The following is a 25,175-nucleotide window of genomic DNA, read 5'->3' as shown; positions in this document are numbered from 1 at the left end:
AGAAATTCTCCCACATCTCTCTCCATCTGTAGCACTAAACATAATTATTCCACTGCTATAGGACTCCTATCATTCCCAAATTCCTAACTCATCCACAATAGCTCCACCTTTGCTGTCAGGTCATCAGTGATGCTAAATTTCACTTTCTGGCTCAGCCAGTCAGAATCCCTTTATTGCTGTTCTTCTCTTTTCTTCCCTGACACATTTGCTCACCATCTCACCGACTGGACAGTCAATCAGCTAAGCAAGAAACAATGAGGAAAGGTGCACTACAACATTGGTAGAAAAGCTGTGAAATCCCTGTAAAATAGCATGAATATTGGAGATATACCATGGACATTCATGGACTACAATCCCTCAGTACAAAATCTTTACAATATACAGTGTAATCTGATTGAGTGTTTGAATAATTAGACCAATTAATTGCATGCTACCTACTCATTCCTCCAGCAAGGATGTTAAACTAGTGCAAAAGTTCTACTTATGCATTTTTTCTGAACCAGGTAATTGACAATCCCAATGATCAAACACACCAGAATTGCAACAACAATCGCAATCCAAATCACCTTCCATACACTACTGCCTTTTGGGTGCTCAACCAGAGGTGCAGGTACAAAGACATAAACCTTGGCCACATTAGACATTTCAGATGACTGTTCCTGTTTATCGTAGGCGCAGAGTGCGAAGTAGAGCGTTGTCCCGTTTTGCAGTTCCGTGTTTTTGGGAACAAATGTGAATGTTTCCCTTGAGCCAAATGGACGTGGATTCAAGTTGGTGAGGTTAACCAGGGCAGCTGCTGTGAAGTTGTCCCGTAGCTGGAGGAGGTGGTCACTCATTCTCATCTCATAGCGGGGATGCTGTGAAAAGGAGAAATGAAAGAAGAGAGAGAAGAAATTAATGTGTTCACATCTAAACTAAACAAGGGTGACTTCCTAAACCGAGGTAAAGTGTGGAACCTGAGGTAAACAGGGGCGTCTTGGTTTGTGGCAGGAGAGCAGAGCAACCCATGCTTCAGCGCATTTTGGTGGCAGTTGGAGTGGAGGGAGCGACAGCCAGAACCAGAGGCCTGATGGGAAGGTAATTTTTAAATATAAAAACTTACCTTCAGGTATATATTTTGGCAGTGGCCATTCAAGAGGGGGGATCAAAAAGACAAGTAGTTGTTATAAGGGATTCTATAATTCTACAAGATCATGAAGGGTATAGGCAGGGTGGATAGAGATAAGCTTTTTCCCACGGTGAGGGATTCAATAACGAGAGGTCACGCGGTCAAGGAAAGAGTGAAAAGTTTAAGGGGGATACATGCAGATAGTACTTTACACAGATGGTGGTAGATGCCTAGAACGTGTTGCCAGCAGAGGTTGTAGAAGCAGGCACGGTAGATTCATTTAAGATGCGTCTGGACAGCATAGGGATATAGATGCTTAGGAATTGAGCAATAGGTTTAGGCAGTGGATTTGGATCGGCTCAGGCTTGGAGAGCTGAAGGACCTGTTCTAGGGCTGTAAACTTTCTTTGTTCTTTGTTCTAGTAAGGTTTTGCTGGTTTGACCAGGTGTGACCACCTCCTTGTGAAAAGAACAAACATATGAACATCATGGATGGTTCTGTGGGGCAAATGTAGCACGAGGAAAAGTTTTTTATAATACAGCAAAAGTTTAGGTGGATTGTGTTGTTTGAGAACCTATAAACAAATATGAACACATAAGATACTGGAATGAAAGATGTGTAATTTATATAATAATATAATAAATATAATATATTCTAAGTTGTACAGAACTTGGGTAATGCGAAAAAAAAGGCAGATTGAATATAAGGATAGGGAAGTTATGCTCCAGCTTTATAGAACTTTAATCAGGCTGCCCTTGGAAAATTGTGTACAGTTCTGGTCACCACATTACCAGAAGGATGTGGATGCTTTTGAGAGCAAACAGAAAATGTTTACCCCAGGATGTTGTCTGAGATGAAAGATTTTAGCAATGAAGAAAGGTTGGATAGACTGTGTTTGTTTTCACTGGAATGCAGAAGATTGGGGGGTGCCTTATAGAAGTTTATTAGATTGTGAATGGCATGGAGAGAGTGAAAGTTTGAGGCTTTTTCCCAGGGTAGAGGGGTCAATTTTTAGGGCACAAAGGTTCAAGGTGCGGGGGGTGGGAGATGTGTGAGGCAAGTTTTTCACACAAAGGGTGGTGAGTGCCTGGAATGCACTGCCAGGGGAGGTGGTGGAAGCAGACACAGTAGCAGCATTTAAGAAGTGCCTGGACGAATACATAAATAGGAAGGGAAGAGAGGAATATGGATCTTGTAAATGACAACAGTTTTAGCATGTAAGGGTGAGAGGTGTCAGTGCAGGCTTGGAGGACAGAAGGGCCTGGACCTGTGCTGTATTGTTCATTGTTCTTCTGTTTCTCATCTTGTATCTCACACAAGAATACAAAATCAAGGGGATTTCAATATTTATACCACATCAGATAGGATAAATAGACAAAGTCTTTTCTTTGGGGTTGCGGAGTCCATAACTAGAGGGCATAGGTTTAGGGTGAGAAGGGAAAGATATAAAAGAGACCTAAGGGGCAACTTTTTCATACAGAGGGTGGTACGTGTATGGAATGAGCTGCCAGACGAAGTGGTGGAGGCTGGTACAATTGCAACATTTAAAAGACATCTGGATGGGTATATGAATAGGAAGCATTTGGAGGGATATGGGCCGGGTGCTGGCAGGTGGGACTAGTTTGGTTGGGATATCTGATCAGCATGGACGGATTGGCCGAAGGGTCTGTTTCCATGCTGTACATCTCTATGGCTCTATGACTCTATCAGGGGAGAGTGCCAGTTGGTTAGCAAGTGGTCTCTGATTGTTAGAGGCATTGCCATGAAAATATACTCATTAATATTGATTGACAGCAAACAGCCAGCTCTGTTAAATTTTTAACCAAATGGTTTGTTTCTAATTGGTCAGACCCTGAGAAATTAACCAATGACCGGCTGTCACCTACTTGTTGAGTTGCAGTAGGAACAAGGCGTGTACATGTAATTTCTGTCTGTCAAGGGCGTGGTGTGTTATTACATGGAACTTCCAGTCCACACTGCGAGCCTGATGGACTACCTTAAACCGGTTATTTGCATAATTCCGCACACTCCAGCTTATCTAGCAAATGTAGTCCAATAGCAAACTCACATCTAATATCAGACACTGTGTTTTTGGTTTGATGTCAGTATGTATTTGTTGGTGAACACCATTCGTGTTATTACTGCACAGTAAGAAAGGAAAACAGATAGCTTCACTTCTTGCTCAACCCTTTGAGATTGGACAACAATTGCTGGATAACCCTGAATGTGCCTGGAATTACATTGACAATGGATTTAAGGCAGTCAGCTAAACCAAAGCAAAAAACAATGAAGCCAGATTTCATTCTGGGATCTGACTTGTCTCATGGGCCCATCAGCTAAAATAAAGCTAGGGTTAGGTCAGTTAGTTTTAATTTTAAACTGTAATGTATAAAGAGCTTACAATGATGCATGTCCAAGGGCCAACACATAATTATCAAACGGAATAAACTAGACGGCATTAAAAAATTATTTTACATTGAGTTGGAGTTACTGATGGGAATTTGAGGAGGCAACAGTGATCTCAACTATGGGTATCAGCATGCGTGACCCCAGTGCCACATCTTTTCAAGAATACTCAGTGTATCTTGCTCAAATTGGGCATTTACCAAGCCATCCTTGGTCCAGGATGAAGGACCCTGAGAGGGGTGGGAAGAGTGTGAGCATGAAGCTGCCAGCCAATCAGAGCGGAGTTGCTCCTCTTGATTCAGCAGTGCCAGGACCTAGGTGGTGGCTGTTGCCGGTATGACACATAAACGAGGCTTTGAATAAACAATGAACCCAGGAAGAAAGGTGAATGATGGTGGAAAAGGAGGAAGGACGGTAACTGGGTGAGGAAAGTTGGCAGAAAGTGGAGAAAGATTGGCAGTCAGCAGACTACCCCCTTCTTAACATTTAGCCCCTTGTTCAGGCACCGAGTGACTTTGAAAGAGGGCCTATCCCCAGATGCCTGCAAGTAAACCTTTGAAGGTTTGCATGGTGGCTTCCCCACTTAGTGGGTATTCTGCCCACCTTTCTGTTGAACACCAATGGTGGTGGGACATTACCCTTGAGTGAACATCAAGGGCACCATTGAAATGCCATCCTGCCATGGATTTACCAGGCTGGAGGAGAGAAGGTGGTGGAAGGAAGGCACAAGATTTTGACCATTGTGTTAAAACACTGTGAAGAACGACATGCAACAGTAGAATGCAATCTTTTATCACAGTAAGGAAGGGGTCAGTAAACTCATTCGTGTTTACATTTCCCATCCCCCATTGCCCAACACCATTATTTAGCTTTTCATGGACTGTAAAGGCTGGGAGAATCTTCTGCAATGAATGCTACAAAGGTTTAGGCATCATGTGAAGTACCATTCCAGCCACAGTAGGAAGCAAAGCAGATAGCACCCAAAGGATATGGAGAGCTCACAACTCAGTGGTTTACCACACCATAAAACCATGTACCATTGTCAAGGCATCCCTGTACATGAGAGTCATTGAGTCCTACAGCACAAAGACAGGCCCTTTGGCCCAAACCGGTCCATGACAACCAAAATGTCCATCCACATCAACCCTGCACTTGTCCCACATTCTTCTGAACCTTTTCTATCCATGTATTTGTCCCAATGCCTTTTAAATGTTGTTAATGCACCTGCCTCAACCACTTCTGCTGGCAGCTTATTCCATAGACTTACCACCCTCTGAGTAAAAGCTTTGCCCCTCAGGTTCTCTTATATTCATCACCTCTAAACATAAACTGATGCCCTCTAGTCCTCGATTCCCCAACCCTGGATAAAAGGCTGAGTGCATTCACACTAACCGTGCCTCTCATGATTTTACACACTTCTATAAGATTCCCTCTCAATCTCCTACACTCTAAAGAAAAAAGTCCTTACTTATCCAACCTCTCTCTATAACTCAGACCATTGAGTCCTGGCAACATCCTTGTAAACTTCTTCTGCACTCTATCCAGTTCGTAGCAAGGTGACCAAAATTGAACACCATACTCCAAGTGCGGCCTCACCAGTGTCCTGTACAGCTGCAATTTCCCAATGTCTATATTCAGTGCCCTGACCGATGAAGGCCAGTGTGCCAAAAGACTTCTTCACCACCTTGTCTACCTGTGACTCCAATTTCAGAGAATGTGCGCCTGATCTCCAAGGTCCCTCTGTTCCACTACACCCCTTAATGACTTACAATTAAGCATGAAACCCCTAACTTGATTTGACTTACTAAAATGCAAGACCTCACACTTATCCACATTGAACTCCATTTGACACCTCTTGGCACACTTCCCCCGATGATCAACGTCCTGCTGCAGTATCTGTTACCCTTCCTCACTGTACAAGATACTTCCCCTTTTAGAGTCATCTGCAAACTTACTGATCATTCCTTGGGCATTCTCATCCAAATCACTGATATAGATAGCAAGCAGCAATGGGGCCCTCACCAACCCCTGAGGCACTCGACTAATCACAGGCCTCCAGTCTGACAAGCACCCTTTCACTATAACTCTCTGCTTCCTACCATTAAGACAGATACGTATCTAATTTGCCAGTTCCCCCTGGATTCTATACGATCTATCCTTTCAGAGCAGCCTACCGTGTGGAACCTTTTCAAAGGCCTTACTGAAATCCATATAGACTATGTCTACCACCCTGCCCTCACCAACCTTCTTGGTAACCTCATCAAAGAACTGTAACAAATTTGTGAGGCATGATCTCCCACACGAGGAGAAAGTGAGGTCTGCAGATGCTGGAGATCAAAGTTGAAACTTTGAAGAAGGGCCTGAAGAAGGGCCTGTGCCCGAAACGTCGAATCTCCTGTTCCCTGGATGCTGCCTGACCTGCTGTGCTGTTCCAGCAATAAAATTTCAACTATGATCTCCCACACACCAAGCCATGCTGATGAATCAAACCCTGTCTTTGCAAATGCAGGTATATCTTATCTCACAGAATCTTCTCAAGTAACTTACCTACCACAGATTAGATTAGATTAGATACACTACAGTGTGGAAACAGGCCTTTCGGCCCAACAGGTCCACACCGACCTTCCGAAGAGCAACCCACCCAGACCCATTCCCCTACATTCACCCCTGACTAATGCACCTAACACTACGGACAATTTAGCATGGCCGATTCACCTAACCTGCACATCTTTGGACTATGGGAAGGATCTGGAGCACCCAGAGGAAACCCAAGCAGGCACAGGGAGAATGTGCAAACTCCACACAGACAGTTGCCCGAGGCGGGAATTGGACTCAGGTCCCTGGCGCTGTGAGGCAGCAGTGCTAACCACTGTGCCACCATGCCGATGTTAAGCTTACTGTTCTATAGTTCCCATATTTTGCTTTGCAACCCTTCTTTAATAAAGGCACAACATTCGCTACCCTCCAGTCTTCTGGGACCTTGCCCGTGGCTAATTATCTGACAGGGTCCCTGCAATTTCTTCTCCAGCCTCTTGCAATGTTCTTGGATATATCTGGTCAGGACCAGGAGATTTATTCACTTTCATACATTCTAATCCATCCAACCCCTCCTCTACTATGGTATGAGCTGTCCCCAGGATATGACCACTAACTTCCCCAAGTTCCCAAGTCTTTATGGCTTTCTCCATGATAAACACAGAGGAGAAATATTCATTGAGGACTTCGCCCATCTCCTCAGGTTCTATACATACATGCTGTGGTTCTGTTTGCCGAGCTGGAAGTTTTTGTTGCAAACATTTCGTCCCCTGTCTAGGTGACATCCTCAGTGCTTGGGAGCCTCCTGTGAAGCGCTTCTGTGGTGTTTCCTCTGGCATTTATAGTGGCCTGTCCCTGCCGCTTCCGGTTGTCAGTTTCAGCTGTCCGCTGTAGTGGCCGGTATATTGGGTCCAGGTCTATGCGTTTGTTGATGGAGTTTGCGAATGAGTGCCAAGATTCTAGGAATTCCCTGGCTGTTCTTTGTTTCGCTTGCCCTATAATGGTAGTGTTGTCCCAGTCAAATTCATGTTGCTTGTCGTCTGTGTGTGTGGCTACGAGGGATAGCTGGTCGTGTCGTTTCGTGGCTAGTTGATGTTCGTGGATGCGGATCGTTAGCTGTCTTCCTGTTTGTCCTATGTAGTGTTTTGTGCAGTCCTTGCATGGGATTTTGTACACTGTTAGTTTTGCTCATGCTGGGTATCGGGTCCTTCGTTTTGGTGAGTTGTTGTCTGAGAGTGGCTGTTGGTTTGTGTGCTGTTATAAGTCTTAGTGGTCGCAGTAGTCTGGCTGTCATTTCAGAGATGGTCTTGATGTGTGGTAGTGTTGCTAGTCCTTTGGGTTGCGGCATGTCCTCGTACCGTTGTCAACTTGGTATGCTTTCCTTATTGATCATAGATTTGAGTGAAGGAATTTGCAGTCATGTCACGACAGTATAGAACATTGGTTAGGGCACTTTTTGGAATATTGCGTGTAGTTCTGGTCTCCATCATATCATAACGGAAGGGTGCAGAAAAGATTTACAAGTATTCCTGTGAGTGTGGAGTTGATGATCCAGTGTGTATTCTCTATTTCTGTGTTTTTAATGATTACAAAGGTGTCATCAACGTATCTGACCCAGAGTTTGGGTTGAATTTGTGGTAAGACTGTTTGTTCTAACCTTTGCATTACTGCTTCTGCTATGAGTCCCGAGATCGGTGAGCCCATGGGTGTCCCATTGATTTGTTCGTATATCTGGTTGTTGAATGTGAAGTGTGTTGTGAGGAACAAATCCAGTAGTTTAAGTATGCCGTCTTTGTTGATGGGTTCAACGTCCTGTTGTCTGTTATGTCTGTTCAGCAGGTTGGCTATTGTTTCTCTGGCTAGGGTTTTGTCAATACATGTCTATACATACATGTCTACTTTGGTCTTTGAGGGGCCCGATTCTCTCTCTAGTTATTCTTTCTTTTAATATGCTTGAATAACATCTTTGGATTCACCTTAAATTTTCTCAGCCAAGACTATCTCATGCCCTCTTTTTGCCCTCCTCATTACCTTCTTCAGTAAACTCCTGGATCCCCTATTTACCTCCAGAGACTCCCTTGATCCCAGCTGCCTGTACCTGAGCCATAAGTCCTTTTTTCTGGTCAAAGTCTCAATATTTCTTGTCATCCAGGGTTCCCTATTCCTTTCAATCTTGCCTTTCACCCTTCCATGAATGTGTAGACTTTGAAGTCTAGCTATCTCAGTTTTAAAGGCCTCCCACATCCCGGAGATCCCTTTGCCTGGAAACAAACTACTTCAACCAACCCCTGCAAGCTCCTGTCTAATTCCATCAAAATTTGCCTTGCTCTCATTTAGATCTTGAAACTGTCGACCAGTTTTGTCCCCCTCCATCACTATTTTAAAATTAATAGAACTATGGTCACTGGTCCCAAAGTGCTCCCCCACTGTCACCTCAGTCACCTGTCCTGCCCTATTTCCCAAGAATAGGTCGACTTTTGCCCCTTCTGAGTAGGACCCTCCATATACTGCCATAGGAAATGCACTTTCCTGAACACACTTAACAAATTCCAGCCCATCTAAGCTCTTAATGTAATGGCAGTCCCAGTCTAGGTTGGGAAGATTAAAATCCCCTACTATGACAAGCCTATTTCTCCTGCGAGTCTCCCCAGTCTTCCCGCATATTTGTTCCTCTAATTCCCATTGACTATTTGGGGGCCTATAGTACTACTACAGTAATGTCACCACTCCCTACTTATTTCTTAGCTCCACCCTCAAAGCCTCACCGGACGATTCTTCAGTTATTTCATTTCTGATACTGCTGTTGCCAAATATTGTTTACCATTTTCTGTGTATCCCGGTATGTAAAAGGAATGTCCTCCTGTTCGGATCGCTGCCTTTGCCTTCCCTTCCTTTCCCTGCACACGTACTTTAAAGCTGTATCCTCCATATCCAGAATACTTGTGGAAATACTTTGTGTAAATACCATCATTTTTGACAATGTCAGCACCTAAAGGCAAGGAAAGGGTAAGTAGCTGCAGACTGAGTGAAGCATGGAATAATTGCACAGTATTTGGATTGGCACTGATATCACTGATGACAAGTGCAAAGTCAAATTGATCTGGGAATTCTAAGTTCAAATCCCAATCACTTTAATTGTTTTGTGAATTGTTATAAATGCAAAATATCTTTGTTTAACATAATTTATTAATACAAATGCAACTTTGGGAGTTAAAAATTGGTTTTGCGCTGATTCTCAGGCACTGTGTTTATGATTCATGAGCTGCTCAATCCAAGCCTGGTGTAGATAGGAAACACATTAATCTTACCCTGCCATCTGATGTACATAGTGGGAACTATGTGTACCCTGCACTGCTGACTGCCACTGCGTTTAAGAGTGTACTGAGTGGGGAAAAGGTGCTGAAGCCAGCCTTCTGTGGTGGAGGTGCAGAGGAGGAGAGACATCATGGATCTTGAGGGAATGGGGCCATGAGATCCTCAAGACCCATCCTCAGACTGGAGTAGGAGCAGGTAGCCAAGAAGGTTAATGCCTATTGTCTGAATCTGAAGGTTTTCTTTAATGTATTCACTCATGGGATGTGGGTGTCACTGACTGGGCCAGCATTTATTGCCTGTCCCTAGGTGCTATTGAGAAGATGATGGTGAGCTGCCTTCTTGAATTGCTGTAGTCCATGTACTGTAAATAGGCACACAATGCCTTTAGGGAGGGAATTCCAGGATTTTAACCCATGACAGTGAAGGAATGACGACATATTTCCAAGTGAGGATGTTGAGTGGCTTGGAGTGGAACTTGCCGATAATTGTGTTGCCATGTTTCAACTGCCTCTATCCTTCGAGATGAAAGTGGTTGTGAGTTTGGAAGGTGCTCTCTCAGGATCTCAGGTGAATTTCTGCAATGCATCTTCTGGATAGTACACACTGCTGCTACTGGGTGACAGGAAGTGGATGTTTGTAGATGTGATGCCAATCAAGCTGGCTGCTTTGGCATGAATGGTGTCAAGTGTTGTTCAATATAGGGTAGCACTGAATTATCAGTCGAATGGGGGGGCATGAGGGGCAGGGAGATGTGGGTGGGGGTGTTGGCTGTGTGCATGGGTGGGGTAGTGGGTGGAGAGGTAGTATGTAGTAAAGGATTCTTTGCCCATGTTTGATCTGAAGCCATGAGAACTCATGGGGTCCAGAGTCAATGTAGTCAAAGCCCATATTCCCTGCGAGCACTACTTTGAGTGTCCGAACAGTCAACAGGTCCATCAGGCTTAATTGTGATATATTTTATGTTCTGGAGGTTATAATTAGATATATGTGCATAACAGACACTGAATATACATTTCACTTTATCGAGTCACATCATCAGTCTCACCCAGGCCATCTTCAGAAAGTTCCTGTTCAATTGTTGGGCCAGTTGGTAGTTCGATAATAACCGTCACGTTTGCAAACAGGACGGGTGAGAATCTCTGACTGACTTCTGCGTAAATTGGCCTAACACCAACCAAATCCTTTTCACTGATGTGCACATCGACCGTGACCGAGGGAACTTTTTCATCTGCTGCTCGGGATGTCATTACAATACTTACAACCTGTTCAATGCCAGGATTCAGGATGGCATAATTCCAAGTACCTGTCTGGAATAAAAATATTTATTTTCAACAGCTGGATAGGTGAGAGCTTCTGCAACACCTGAATGCTTTCTCTAAATTCACCTGGAGAATATCTGCTCATTGCCCATTCCCAAGTGTCCTTGAGAAAGTGGTTTGAACTGTTGTGCTCTAGCTAGGGGAGTGTTGCTACGTCAAGAAAGTACCAGGATTTTGACCCAGCGTTCATCAAGAAATAATGGAACAGTTCCAAATCAGAATGGCATTGACTTGAAAGGGAACTTGCAACTGAAGGAGTTCCTGCTGCCTTGATCATTCTAAATGGCAGAGCTCTTGGATTTGGATGGAGGTGTAGCCATGGTCTCGTTGAGTTGCTGTACTGTATCCTGCAGTTGTTCAATGCAGTCCAGGTAAGTCCCAGATTTTCTTGCTGGTTTGTGCCTTCTTTGTTGGTATGAGCTTAGGTACTGGGAAACTTTACAAATGCCCTCAGTGTCACTTGTTGGGGGAGAGAAAAACAAATGGACATGGCACCCACCATGATCAACACTGAATTGTTTAGCACAGTGAATAGGGAGCAGAAAGGAACAGAAATTCAATAAGTGAATAATGAAAACCATCATGGAGGGAGTTCAGTGCAGGGAAGTATGAGATAATTCACTCCATCGCCAGCAAGAAAAGATTCAAATAGTTGTGAGAATAGTAGTTGTGGGAATGATCTAGGTGGATCACATTGTACTAATGGACAGCTTCAAGAATGTTAGCCTTCATTTCGAGGGGCTGGAATACATGGTGTGGATGTTATGATCCCAGCGGTGTAAAGCTCTGGGAATACTGCATCTGCAGTATCACTTTCTCATACCAGGAAAGATGGAATAGGTTCTGAAGAAGGGGCATTGGACTCTATTTCTTCCTCCACAGATGCTGCCAAACCATTTGGGTTTCCCAGCAATGACAATTTTTATATATTTTATATATTGCACAGATTCTTTGTAATGGTCCTGCTGTGATGAGGATTAAATAAGGAGGAAATGTTTTTAATGAACTGAGATGGTTTTGCTATAACTATAGACAATTTAGGGTGATTTAATCAGAGTGTTTATGGTAATCAGAGAATTTTATTGCCTCCATTGGGAGCATCCAGACAAGATGAGGGAACAGTTGTAGAGGTTGAAGTGAGGAAACACACAAGAACTAATTGAAATTTAGAATTTTGATTTGCTACTTAAATAAATTTTCAACACCTGAGAACAATGAATATTGAAAGGCAAATATATCAAGGGGTATAGAACCAAACTGAGTACATTGATTTGAGAGACAAATCAGCCATGGTCTCACTGAATAACAGAAGTCATTTAAGGGACTGACTTGTCTTTCTTATATGACATTGAAGCACCATTGATCAAACTGTGTACACTCAGGAACATAAGACATAAGAATAGAAATATGAACATCAATTCTACTCTGTCATTTGACCAGATCATGGATGATCTTCTACCTCAATGCCATTGATCTGCACTATCTCTATATCTCTTAATGTCTTCAACATCTGGAAATCTACAAATCTCTGTCTTGAGCATACTCTCTGGCACTTTAGAATGTTTAATACTCTTTACTTGAAAGTGTGTCAGCAATATTGAGGTGAACTCAGGATTATCCTCGCTTATGATGCCTCCATGGGTTCCCAAGGCTCTCAATGGCATTGAATGACCCTAATGTCCATGTCCTCACCAATGCATTGGAAGCTGTACCATGCAGAAGTGATACATTTCAAATTGTAACATAGCCATTTTGTTTCACTCCATGTGTGCTGTGTACTCAACTGGCTAATGGCAGAGATCATGTGATTGAATGACCCTAATGCCCATGTCCTCACCAATGCATTGGAAGAAGTGATACATTTCAAATTGTAACATAGCCATTTTGTTTCACTCCATGTGTGCTGTGTACTCAACTGGCTAAAGGCAGAGATCATGTGAAAGACTGCACTGTATAATTGTCAAAATAGAGGATGGTTGAGAGTAAACATGCTGCTGTCCAATGACTCTGCTGGAAAACATGATTAACAATGATACAATGTACACTGCAGAACATGAAGAATTGAAGGAGACATTTTGATCCGTACCAGTGCAGTGCCAGGAATGTTCAGACGGGCCGTACGTGTTGTACTATCAATCTTAAAGTCACTGTTGTTGTACACATTTCCACTGGGGTCATATACAAACATTTCTGGTGTCTGCTTCCGCCATGAAATAACAAAAAATGTGTCGTTCCCAATGGTCTTATCGATGACAACTGTTCCATTTAACCAAGTATCATCTTCAACCTTTGTTCCAAAACTTTCAAGCTGGGACCAAAGAAATGGATCTATTGAATCTAATGTTAAGTTAATGAAAGGATAATTTGAAAGTCATTATCTGAGGAAAAACAGACCTGAATTGACTGTTCACTAATGTCACCATTTCCTGATACTATTGAAGAGAAGGCATCGCTTAATCCAGTTGCATCCACTTTATCAGTGGCTGCAAACTGTCGACCCCCTAGAGAAAGGAGAGGGTAAGAAAGTTATAAACATGGATCAAATACATGGTCAATGGGCAATGCCAATTGAGACCGAAATGAAGAAGGAGGCATCAGAGATTTCTGCAATGTGACAGTAACTGCCCAAATTGTTTGGAATAAAACTATTGAACATGTTAACATTGATTTTAATCCTGTCTGATTAGCAGGAGCAATGTATAGTTGAGGGAAGAAGAATTAAAATGGCAGTGGTAGCCATTATGTTCCCATTACCTGCAATATTAACAGTTAGCTTGGAGAATCAACTCTGACTGACTAGAAATATGGACATGTCAATGGCTTCTATTGTACATCAAAGTTGTGTGACATCACTTTAAATAAATAAATCGACTTGGCTAACTTCCTGTTAGCTCTACTTATGGACAATGCCAGGAGTAAAGTCCCACCAACTTCCTGTCGGAGTCTGCCTTGTAATTGGAATGTTCTCAACTGAAATTCTTTTGTCCAGTATTTTCACTGAGGGCCCACCCAGTTTATTTTAAACCTATTAACACTTCCGCCACAATAAAAGTTGGGAGCAGAACTTGAAACAAAAAGGCTTGAAGTTGTGTTTGTCTCCCAAGAATTCATGAGAAATTCTGTGTGTTCTTATTACCTGTCAGTGTTGACATCTGTTCCAGCTCTGTGGCTGCATTCGGTCCTAATGCTATCGTGTGGATAACTGCACCACTTTGTTCCACCTCCGAGAAACAACTGCTTATCCCGCTGTCCTCCCCATCAGTCAGCAAAACGATTTCATCACCATTTGTAGCACCGTCATCACCACCAAGTACCTGCAAAGCCATTAAGTTATTGTCAACGTGGGAAAACTGAAAATTAAAATGAGTTACTAAAGTTTGCTGAAGCATTTCAGTTTCTACCTGAAAACCAGTCTGGACTCCTGCGCAGATATTTTTCCCTCCATTAGCTGTTGTAGGTAGCAATTGGACAAGTTGATTCCTCACACCTTCATTATCAATCACTTTCAAATGTGATTGAATAGTTGCAGTATTGTTAAAAGTGATTTTGCTTCAATGATCTGAAGTAAGAATATCTCGGCTGCTTGTCGGAGTCTGTTAATACAATTCTCCTGTTGAATTAAAAAAAAATGTAATTTGCAGCTCACTGCCTTTCAGTCGATTTATTTACAAATTGCATTAAAAATAATATTGATAAAAAATTAAAGTTAGTATTAAGCAGGCTGCTATGCCCGAGATAGTTTCAAGATTTTTTCTGATGATTGTTTTGGTTGCATTAATTCAAGCAAATGTTTCCTTTTTATACGTGGGATGTGGGTGTTATTGGCAACAGCAGTATTTATTGCCCATCTCTAATTGCCTTTGAACTGAATGACTTTCTGGGCATTTTAAGGGTAGTTAAAGTCAACTACAGTCTCTGAGACTGGAGTTACATGTACGTCAGATAACGTTGGCAGATTTCCTTCCCGAAAGGTCATTAATTGGTTATTTACAACAATGATTGCCTTTTGTCCAACTGGCCAGCATCTACTGCCCATCCGTAGTTACCAGTGAGAAGGTGATGATGAGCTATCTTCTTGAACCACTGCAGTCCACATGCTGTGGCTTGACCCACAATGCCTTTAGGGAAGGAATTTCAGACATTTCTTTTACCTAGCAATAGTGAAGGGATGCGGATATGTTTCCAAGTCAGAATGGTCAATGATTTGGAGGGGAACTTGAATGTTCCCATGTCTTTGCTGCCCTTGTCCTTCTAGAAGGAAGTGGTCATGGGTTTGAAAGGTTCTACCTGAGGATATTTGGTGAATTTCTGCAGCGCATCTTATGGATAGTACGCACTGCTACCACTAAGCGATGGTGGTGGAGGGAGTGGTTGTTGTGGAGGTAATGCCAATCAAATGAGCTGCTTTGTCCTTGATGGTGTCAAGTTGCTTGAGTGTTGTCGGAGTTGAACCCCCCTAGGCAAGTGGGGAGCATTCCATCACACTCCTGTCTTGTGCCTTGTATGTGGTGGACAGGATCTCAGGGGTCAGGAGGTGAGTTACCGCAGTGTTCCAAGCATCTGACCTGCTTTTGTAACCACTGTGTTTATATGGTGAGTCCAGTTGAGGCTCTGGTCAGTGGTAACCAGCAGGATATTGATAGTGGGTGTTTCAATGATGGTAACAATTTAAATTGTCTCTTTTTGTTGATGATCACAGCCCGACATTTGTGCGTGCAAATGTTCCTTGGAGCGTGTCAGCCTAATCCTGGATATTTTCAAGATCTTGTTGCATTTGAATATGGACTGCTTCAGTATCTGAGGTGTCATGCATGGTGCTGAACATTGTGCAATTATCAGTGAACATCCTCACTTCTGACCTAATGTTGGAGGGATGGTCATTGATGAAGCAGCTGAAGGAGGTTGGGCTGAGGACACTAACCTGAGGAACCCTAAAGAGATGTCCGGGAGCTGGGATAACTGACCTCCAATAACCACAACCATCTTCCTATGTGCCAAGTATGATTCCAATTGGCAGAGAGTTTGCTCCCTGATTCCCATTGATTCCAGTTTAGCTAGGGCTCCTTAATACTTGGTCACACACATCCTCGCCTCCCCTCTGGAATTCAGCTCATTTGTCCATGTTTGGACTAAAGCTTGAGTAAAGTCAGGAGCTGACAGGCCCTGGTGGAACTCAAAATGGATGTCATTGAGCAGGTTATTGTGAAGCAGGTGCTACTTTATAGCATTGTTGATGTCACCTTCCATCACTTTACTGATGATTGCATTTATACTGATGGGGTGGCAATTGGCTACATTGGATTTATTCTGCTTTTTATGTACAGGGCATACCTGGACAATTGTCTACATTGTCAGATAGATGCCAGTTTTAACTGAACTGGAAGAGCTTGGTTAAGGGAGTTCAAGTTCTGGGGCACAAGTCTTCTGTACAATTGCCGGAATGTGGTCAGGGCCCGTAGCCTTTGCAATATCCAATCTTTCCAAACATTTCTTGATCTCACATGGAGTGAATCAAACTAGCTGAAGACTGGCATCTATGATGCCAGGGACCACTGGAGGAGGTCCAGATGGAACTTGGTATTTGTAGCTGAAGGTTGCTGTAAATGCTTCAGCCTTATCTTTCACACTGTGTTGGATTCTTCCATCATTGAGGATGGGGATATTTGTGGAGCATCCTCCTCCATTTAATTGTAGAATCGTCCACCGCCATTCACGACTGGATGTGGCAGGACTGCAGAGCTTTGATCCATTGATTGTGGGATCACTTGTGCTGTTTGAATTACAAGTAATCCTGTTTGGTACTTTCACCAGGTAGACACCTCATGTTCAGATATGCCTTCTGCATTCTCCATTGAAACGGGATTTATTCCCTGGCTTGATAGTAATAGTTCAGTGGGGGATGTGCTGGGCCATGAGGTTGAGTTGTGCTGAAGACAATTCTGTCCAGCTGATGGCCCACAGTGCCTCATGGATGCCAAGTCTTGAGTTTTTCGATCTGTTCAAAGTCTGTCTCATGTAGCACAGTGCACAATACAATGGAGGGTGTTCTCAATGTGAAGGTGGGACTTCATCTCCACAAGGATTGTGCAGTGGTCGCTCTTACTGATACTGTCATGGACAGATGCATCTGCAGTCAGCAGATTGGTAAGGATGAGGTCAGGTACGTTGATTCCCTCACCGCCTGCTGCAGACCCAGTCTGGTAGCTTGGTCTTTAGGACCTTACCAGTTCGATCAGTAGCACTGCTGCTGAGCCCTCCTTGATGGTGGACATTGAAATGCCTCGCCCAAAGTACATTTTGTGTCCTTGCCTTCCTCAGTACTTCCTCAAATGTTTGTTCAACATGGAGGAGTATCAATACAGTAGCTGAGGCAGGACAGTCATGGAGATGCACTGCATGGAAACAGACCCTTTGGTCCAACTCATCCATGCCAACCAGATTTTCGAAATTAATCGAGTCCCATTTGCAAGCACTTGACCCTTATCCCTCTAAACCCTTCCTATTCATGTACCTATTCATGTACCTATCCAGGCCTCTTAAATATTGTAATTGCACCAGCCTCTACCATTTCTTCCGTCAGCTCATTCCATACACACACCATACTCTGTGTGAAAAAGTTGCCACTTAGATCCTTTTTAAATCTTTTCCCTCTCACACTAAACTTATGCTGCCTAGTTCTGAACTCCTCCAATCCAGGGAACATACCTTGTCTATTTACCTTATCCATGCCCCTCATGATTTTATAAACCTCTGTAAGGTCACATCTCAGACTCTGATGTTCCAGGGAAAACAACCCCAGCCTATTCAGCCTTTCCCTATAGCTCAAACTCTCCAACCCTGGCAGCATCCTTGTAAATCTTTTCTGAACCATTTCAAGTTTCAAAACATTCTTCCTATCGGAGGAAGACCAGAATTGCATGCAATATTCCAAAAGTGGCCTAACCAATGGCCTGTACAGCCGCAACATGACCTCCCAACTCCTATACTCAATGCTCTGACCAATAAAGGGAAGCATACTAAATGCCTTCTTATTATCCTATCTAGCTAAGACTCCACTTTCAAGGAACTGTGAACCTGCACTGCAAAGACTTTTGTTCAGCGACACTCCCCAGGACCTTACCATAATCAGTGTTTACTGTAAAGAAGGATATGGAAGATATAGAATGTAGGGAAATAGATGGTGACATCTTGATAAATGTCCATATTACAGAGGAGGAGGTGCTGGACGTCTTGAAATGCATAAAAGTGGATAAATCCCCAGGATCTAATCCGGTGTAGCCTAGATCCTAATCAGTGAAGCAAAGGAAGTGATTGCTGGGCTCTTTGCTCAGATATTTGTATCATCGACAGTCACAGGTGAGGTGCCAAAAGGCTGGAGGTTGGCTAATGTGGTGCCACTGTTTAAGAAAGGTAGTAAGGACAAGCCAAGGAACTATAGACATCGGTGGTGGGCAAGTTGTTGGAGGGAACCCTGAGAGACAGGATTTATTAGGAAGAGTCAGCATGGCTTTGTGTGTGGGAAATCATATCTCACAAACTTGATTGAGTTTTTTGAAGATGTAACAAAGAGGATTGATGAGGGCAGAGCAGTAGATGTGATCTATATGGACTTCAGTAAGGCGTTCGTCAAGGTTCCCCATGGGAGACTGATTAGCAAGGTTAGATCTCATGGAATACAGGGAGAACTAACCATTTGGATACAGAACTGTCTCGAACTTAGAAGACAGAGGGTGGATGTGGACGGTTGCTTTTCAGTCTGGAGGCCTGTGACCAGTGGAGTGCCACAAGGATCGGTGCTGGGTCCTCTACTTTTCATCATTTATATAGATGATTTGGATGTGAACATAGAGGTATAGTTAGGATAGTTAGATGAAACCAAAATTGGAGGTGTAGTGGACAGCGAAGAAGGTTACCTCAGAGTACAATGGGATCTTGAACAGATGGGCCAATGGGCTGAGAAGTGGCAGATGGAGTTTAATTCAGATAAATGCGAGGTGTTGCATTTTGAAAAAGCAAATCAGAACAGGACTTATACACTTAATGGTAAGGTCCTGAGGAGTGTTGCTGAACAAAGAGACCTTGGCGTGCAGGTTCATAGTTCCTCGAAAGTAGAGTTGCAGATAGATAGGATAGTGAAGAAAGCATTTGCTATGCTTTCCTTTATTGGTCAGAGTATTGAGTACAGGAGTTTGGAGGTCATGTTGCAGGTGTAGAAAACATTGATTTGGCCACTTTTGGAATATTGCACGCAATTCTGGTCTGCTTCTGATTAGAAGGATGTTATGAAGTTTGAAAGGTTCAGAAAAGATTTTCAAGGATGTTGCCAGGGTTGGAGGACTTGACCTATTGGGAGAGGCTGAACAGGCTGGGGCTGTTTTCCCTGGAGCATCGGAGGCTGAGGGGCGACCTCATAGAGGTTTATAAAATCATGAGGGGCATGGATAGGATAAATAGACAATGTCTTTTCCCTGGGGTCGGGGAGTCCAGAACTAGAGGGCATAGGTTTAGGGTGAGAGAGGAAAAATATAAAAGAGACCTAAGGGGCAAGTTTGATGCAGAGGTCAGTGCACAATTGGAATGCGATTGATACAAAGGAATGGCTTTTTTGGCCATTTAAAATGAGAGTCAATCACATTGCTGTGAGTCTGGATCCACATGGCGGCCAGCCGAGGTGAGGATGACAAATTTCTTTCTTGAAGGATATTAGTGAACCAGATGGGATTTTTCACCAATTGACAATGGCTTCATGGTCATCAGTAGATCCTTAATTCCAAATGTTTTTATTGAATTCAGATTCCACTATCTGCCATGACAGGATTCGAAACCAGGTCCCCACAACATTAGCTGAGTTTCTGAACGATACTGGAGCTGTGCCATCATCTCCCCCTTGAACCCGTGTCTCCAGAGCATTAGCATGGCTGTCTACATTACCAGGAGAAAGTGAGGACTGCACATGCTGGAGACCAGAGTCAAGACTGTGGTACTGCAAAAGCACAGCAGGTCAGTCAGCATCCGAGGAGCAGGAGGATAAGCCCTTCATCAGGAATCTTTATATTGCCACCCTGACATTACCACTATACCAATGCCTGCTCTAAAATGTAGAGTGTTCTGTCAAACTCCTGATATGTGCTTTGTAGATGACAGAGAGGACCTGGGAATAAGGAGATGAGCTACTCGTTTCGGAATATCCAGCTTCTGACCTCTTCTAGCTTGCTGTGCGAAGCCACACAAGAGCATCAACCTGTATCTAAGTTAATACCTTCTGTGAAATAAACTTTACCAATAACCTTACCATGTCCATGCTCCCAGAAACATCAAGGACTAAGCACAGCACACGGTGTTTGGCCTGTAGCAGTGTAAAGGTCGGTATCACTGAACCACTGTAGGGTGAGGGATTGTTTCTGAAATCCTCCGACTCTCTGATTATGTCCCAAGTGCTCCTGAAGTTGCACATTTTGTTTTGCATGTTCGGTGTGTCAGGATTGTGAGTCTTATCGTCACAGAATTCAGTCACCTGGATGTTTTTAAAAAAAAAGATGCAACAGGTTAAAGGGGCTGCAGATAGATTGGGGTGGGTTTGGATTATTTTTACCTCCCATACCCAGGAAGAATACTGTTGGAGACAGTCACCCACCCATTGTGAAGACCACAGGATTGATATTGCATTTAATCTCTTGGATATCACACAGATGTCTGACAAGAAGGAATCCACAATGTAAGTTTACAACTACCCTCAGTGTTTAAAACTTATCACTAATTTGTTGATAACATCATAATGAGTTTTTAACAAGAAAAGGACAAAACTGTTGAATACTTCAATGTTCCATGTTTGCATCCTGCCCTTCGCCAGTCAGGTGTCTGACGAGAAGGAATACACGATATAAGTTTACAACTACCCTCAGTGTTTAAAACTTATTATGATGCTATCAACAATCAAGGATATGTGTCTTAAATAAGAAAAGGACAGAACTGTTAAATGTTTTGATGTTTTATGTTTGCATCCTGCTCTTCCCCAATCAATGGCATCCGATAAGGGAAAGACACCAAACTGTGCATAATCATCAATCTCAAAAAACTTGCTCTATGCAAGAGGAAGCTGGAGATGTGGAAAATGCAGGTCACTGCTGTCTTCCAATGAAGAGGAGACACCTTCAATCTGCAGTAAAATGGGGAAAGTGATGTTCAGGAATTGAGGGGATGGTAAGGTGACTCAGTGGTTAGCATTGCTGCCTCATACACAAGGGACCTGGGTTCAATTTCAGCCTTGGGTAACGACTGTGTGAAGTTTGCATGCTCTCCCCGTGTCTGCACGGGTTTCCTCTGGATGCTCTGGTGTCCTCCCATTGTCCAAAGATGCACAGGCTGGGTGGATTGACCATGGCAAATGAGGTTACCGGTATAGGATGGAATTCTCTGTGGAAGGTTGATGGCAAACTCGATGGGCTGAACGGTGTCTTTCCACACTGTCAGGATTTTATGAAATTGCAGGTCTCCATCAAAGTGAAACTCTCCCAGAGCACTGCTGCCAGTACAAAGATTTCAGTTGGCTGGACAGCAGATTTATGACACAGAGGTGATAGCGATAATGTTCGATTCCTGCACTGGTTGATATTTCCATGAAGGACTGTCCTTGTCAACCTTTACTCTCACCTGAGCTGTGGTGTCTGTCTGGGTAAGGCATCACACGTTGCCTCAATCCAATGGGAGAGCAACCTTGGCCTGGGAGGACTATGGAGACTTCACTTTATTTTTGTATTAATTATTACAGTATAGATATCTCTGGCAGGATCTAATTAACAGTGACATGGTGATTCACCTTCTTCTTGAGTCAAAGCAGTGTCAATTGTCTGCACTCTTTGTCACGTTAGGGGATTTCAGTGATAATGAAAGATTAATGAGAATTTTCAAAGTTGGGATTAGTGTTGGACTTTAAGGAGAACCTGGAGGTGGATGTGCTGCTATTGTTATGAAGATCCTTTATTATGAATAGTATTTTTGAGGATTTGTGTTGAAAGAATTGCAGACAGTCATTTGTTTGTAAACTCTCGGAAGACACATGGACCTTTTTTCTTAAAAGAGTCACTAAATGATAAATTGGACTATTATTTAAAGACACTTCTTGGAAGTCACATGGTTTATTGCAAATCACATGCCTTGGTTTATGGCTGTCAATATTGTTTGGAATTCAGTTACTGAGATAGTTATCGGCTGCTTTTCAAAGAAAGCTCTTTTGAGGGACCAGTGTAATAGCCAAACACTGTATGAACTGTTCTCCTTGAATACCTTTTGAACAATACTTCTTGGTGATTACAGAATAAACGACATCTGTAAGGATCCCTGTGGTGACTGTCTATCTTCGATATCCATGTGCCAGGAAGCTGGATGAAAGCCTAATCGTTATTCTTCATATCCTCATTCCATATCTCTGTCGAGAATTTTGTTTCTTTCTAAATTGACATATGTATGGTTATTTCGAAGATATAAAATTTGAAACTTCCACTTTTGTGTTTGCATCTTTCTTGAGTAAGTTTTGTTTTATAGTAAATCAATAATTTTATTCCTGACTAGAGATGCTTATTTAATGGATCTTTTATATTCTAATTTGAAAATATAGATAAAGCATCATTGGCTATGTTGGTAACTGTGTAAAGTAAATATATTTGTGTTGGGAACAATGGAGTGATGGCACTGGACAGAGGCAGTCCACTCCCCAGTCTTGGGCACAACACCATCCATCTGCTTCTTTTGCTGAAGTTTAAGGTCCTGTTGAAGAAGCCTTAGTGACAGATACAATGCATCCTGCAACTGGTACACAATCCAGTCACTATGTGTCAATAATGGGGCAAGTGAATCTTTAAAGTGGCTGTTGGAGCTGACTAAGTGGAGTTCTTCGTGTTTGATAGTATTGAGCTACTTGTTGTTACGGTCATATAGGAAGCAGCCCATCATGGTTTTGACTTGTGCCTTGTCAGAGATAGAGAGGCTTTGGGGATTCAAAGTGTGAGACTACCCAACAAGAGCAAAACATCACAGATGCAAGAAATCTGATAAAAAATCTGAAAATCATGAAAATCTGGAGCAAGAAATGAAATTAATGTTTCAGGTCACTGCAAGTTCAACAGAAGTATTCTGAGATTATCCGGTCTTGAACAAGATCATCCGGAATGTATGTGACTTAATCGGTTCTGTAGAAGAGCCACATTGGATTGAAGCATTAACTCCATTTCTCTCCTCAGTTGCTGCCTGACCTGCTGAGTCTCTCCAACATTTGCTGTTTTTATTTACTTGCTCATCCCGTTTAGTTGAGGGTCAATGGTAATCTTAAGGAATCCAACACCACGAGTCATAGAGTCACAGAGATGTACAGCATGGAAACAGACCCTTCGGTCCAACCCGTCCATGCTGACTAGATATCCCAACCCAATCTCGTCCCACCTGCTAGCTCCCGGCCCATATCCCTCCAAACCCTTCTTATTCATATACCCATCCAAATGCCTCTTAAATGTTGCAACTGTACCAACCTCCACCACTTCCTCTGGCAGCTCATTCTCTCCCTATCGCTCAAATCCTCCAACCCTGGCAACATCCTTGTAAATTTTTTATGAACCCTTTCAAGTTTGACAACATCTTTCCAATAGGAAGGAGACCAGAAATGCATGCAATACTCCAACAGTGGCCTAACCAATGTCCTGTACAATTGCAACATGACCTCCCAACTCCTGTACTCAATACTCTGACCAATAAAGGAAAGCATACCAAACGTCGTCTTCACTATCCTATCTACCTGTGACTATACTTTCAAGGAGCTATGAAACTGCACTCCAAGGTCTCTTTGTTCAGCAACACTCCTCAGACCCTTACCATTAAGTTTATACATCCTGCTAAGATTTGCTTTCCCAAAATGCAGCACCTTGTATGTATCTGAATTAAACTCCATCTGCCACTTCTCTGCCCATTGGCCCATTTGGTCCAGATCCTGTTGTAATTTGAGGTAACCCTCTTCGCTGTCCACTATACCTCCAATTTTGGCGTAATCTGCAAACTTACTAACTGTACCTCTTATGCTCGCATCCAAATCATTTATGTAAATGACAAAAAGTAGAGGGCCCAGCACCGATTCTTGTGGCACTCCACTGATCACAGGCCTCCAGTTTGTAAAACTACCCTCCAAGACCACCCTCTGTCTTCTACGTTTGAGTCAGTTCTGTATCCGAATGGCTAGTTTTCCCCGTATTCCGTGAAACCTAACCTTGCTAATCCGTCTCCCATGGGGAAGCTTGTCGAACGCCTTACTGAAACCCATATAGATCATATCTACCGCTCTGCCCTCCTCAATCTTCTTTGTTACTTCTTCAAAAAACTCAATCAAGTTTGTGAGACATGATTTCCCACAAGCCATGTTGACTATCCCTAATCAGTCCTTGCCTTTTCAAATACATGTACATCCTGTCCCTCAGGATTCCTTCCAACAATTTGCCCACCGCAGGCTCACCAGTCTATAATTCCCTAGCTTGCCCTTACTACCCTTCTTAAACAGTGGCACCACATTAGCCAACCTCCAGTCTTCAGGCACCTCACCTGTAACTATTGATGATACAAACATCTCAGCAAGAGGTCCAGAAATCACTTCTCTAGCTCCCGACAGAGTTCTAGGATACATCTGCTCTGGTCCTGGGGATTTATCCACCTTTAACCGTTTCAAGACATCCAGCTCTTCCTCCTCTGTAATTTGGACATTTTGCAAGGTGTCACTATCTATTGCCCTTCAGTCTGTATCTTCCCAATCCTTTTCCACAGTAAATACTGATGCAAAATACTCATTTAGTATCTCCCCCATTTTCTGTGGCTCCACACAAAGGTCACCTTGCTGATCTATGAGGGGTCCTATTTTCTTCCTAGTTACCCTTTTGTCCTTAATATATTTGTAAAAACCCTTTGGATTCTCCTTAATTCTATTTGCCAAAGCTATCTCATGTCCCCTTTTTGCCCTCCTGATTTCCCTCTTAAGTATATTCCTACTGCCTTTATACTCTTCTAAGGATTCACTCAATCTATCCTGTCTGTACCTTCCATATGCTTCCTTCTTTTTCTGAACCAAACCCTCAATTTCTTTCATCATCCAGCATTCCCTTTACCTACCAGCCTTTTCTTTCACCCGAACAGGAATATACTTTCTCTGGATTCTCGTAATCTCATTTCTGAAGGCTTCCCATTTTCCAGCCGTCCCTTTACCTGCGAACATCTGCCCCCAATCAGCTTTCGAAAGTTCTCGCCTAATACCGTCAAAATTGGCCTTTCTCCAATTTAGAACTTCAACTTTTAGATCTGGTCTATCCCATTCCATCACTATTTTAAAACAAATTGAATTATGGTCACTGACTCCAAAGTGCTCCCCCACTGACACCTCAGTCACCTACCCTGCCTTATTTCCCAAGAGTAAGTCAAGTTTTGCACCTTCTCTAGTAGGTACATCCACATACTGAATCAGAAAA

The 25,175-nt window shown here is 43.0% G+C and overlaps 1 protein-coding gene across 1 annotated transcript in view; it reads right to left on the bottom strand.

Annotated features, from left to right (window-relative positions):
* Positions 1-384: 384 nt before the first annotated feature.
* The window catches only part of LOC122554706 (calcium-activated chloride channel regulator 3A-1-like), a 45,071-nt gene continuing 20,280 nt past the window's right edge, over positions 385-25,175 (bottom strand). Inside the window, 9 exon segments of the mRNA XM_043700082.1 lie at positions 385-857; positions 8,848-9,038; positions 10,410-10,671; positions 12,770-12,991; positions 13,078-13,184; positions 13,820-13,997; positions 14,085-14,230; positions 14,233-14,293; positions 19,976-20,197. Coding sequence (XP_043556017.1) covers positions 459-857; positions 8,848-9,038; positions 10,410-10,671; positions 12,770-12,991; positions 13,078-13,184; positions 13,820-13,997; positions 14,085-14,230; positions 14,233-14,293; positions 19,976-20,197 — 1,788 coding nt within the window. The 3' untranslated portion in view covers positions 385-458.

The sequence above is a fragment of the Chiloscyllium plagiosum genome, chromosome 11 (assembly GCF_004010195.1).
Source record: "Chiloscyllium plagiosum isolate BGI_BamShark_2017 chromosome 11, ASM401019v2, whole genome shotgun sequence".
Lineage (NCBI taxonomy): Eukaryota > Metazoa > Chordata > Chondrichthyes > Orectolobiformes > Hemiscylliidae > Chiloscyllium > Chiloscyllium plagiosum.
This window is presented reverse-complemented; position numbering and strand designations above follow the sequence as displayed.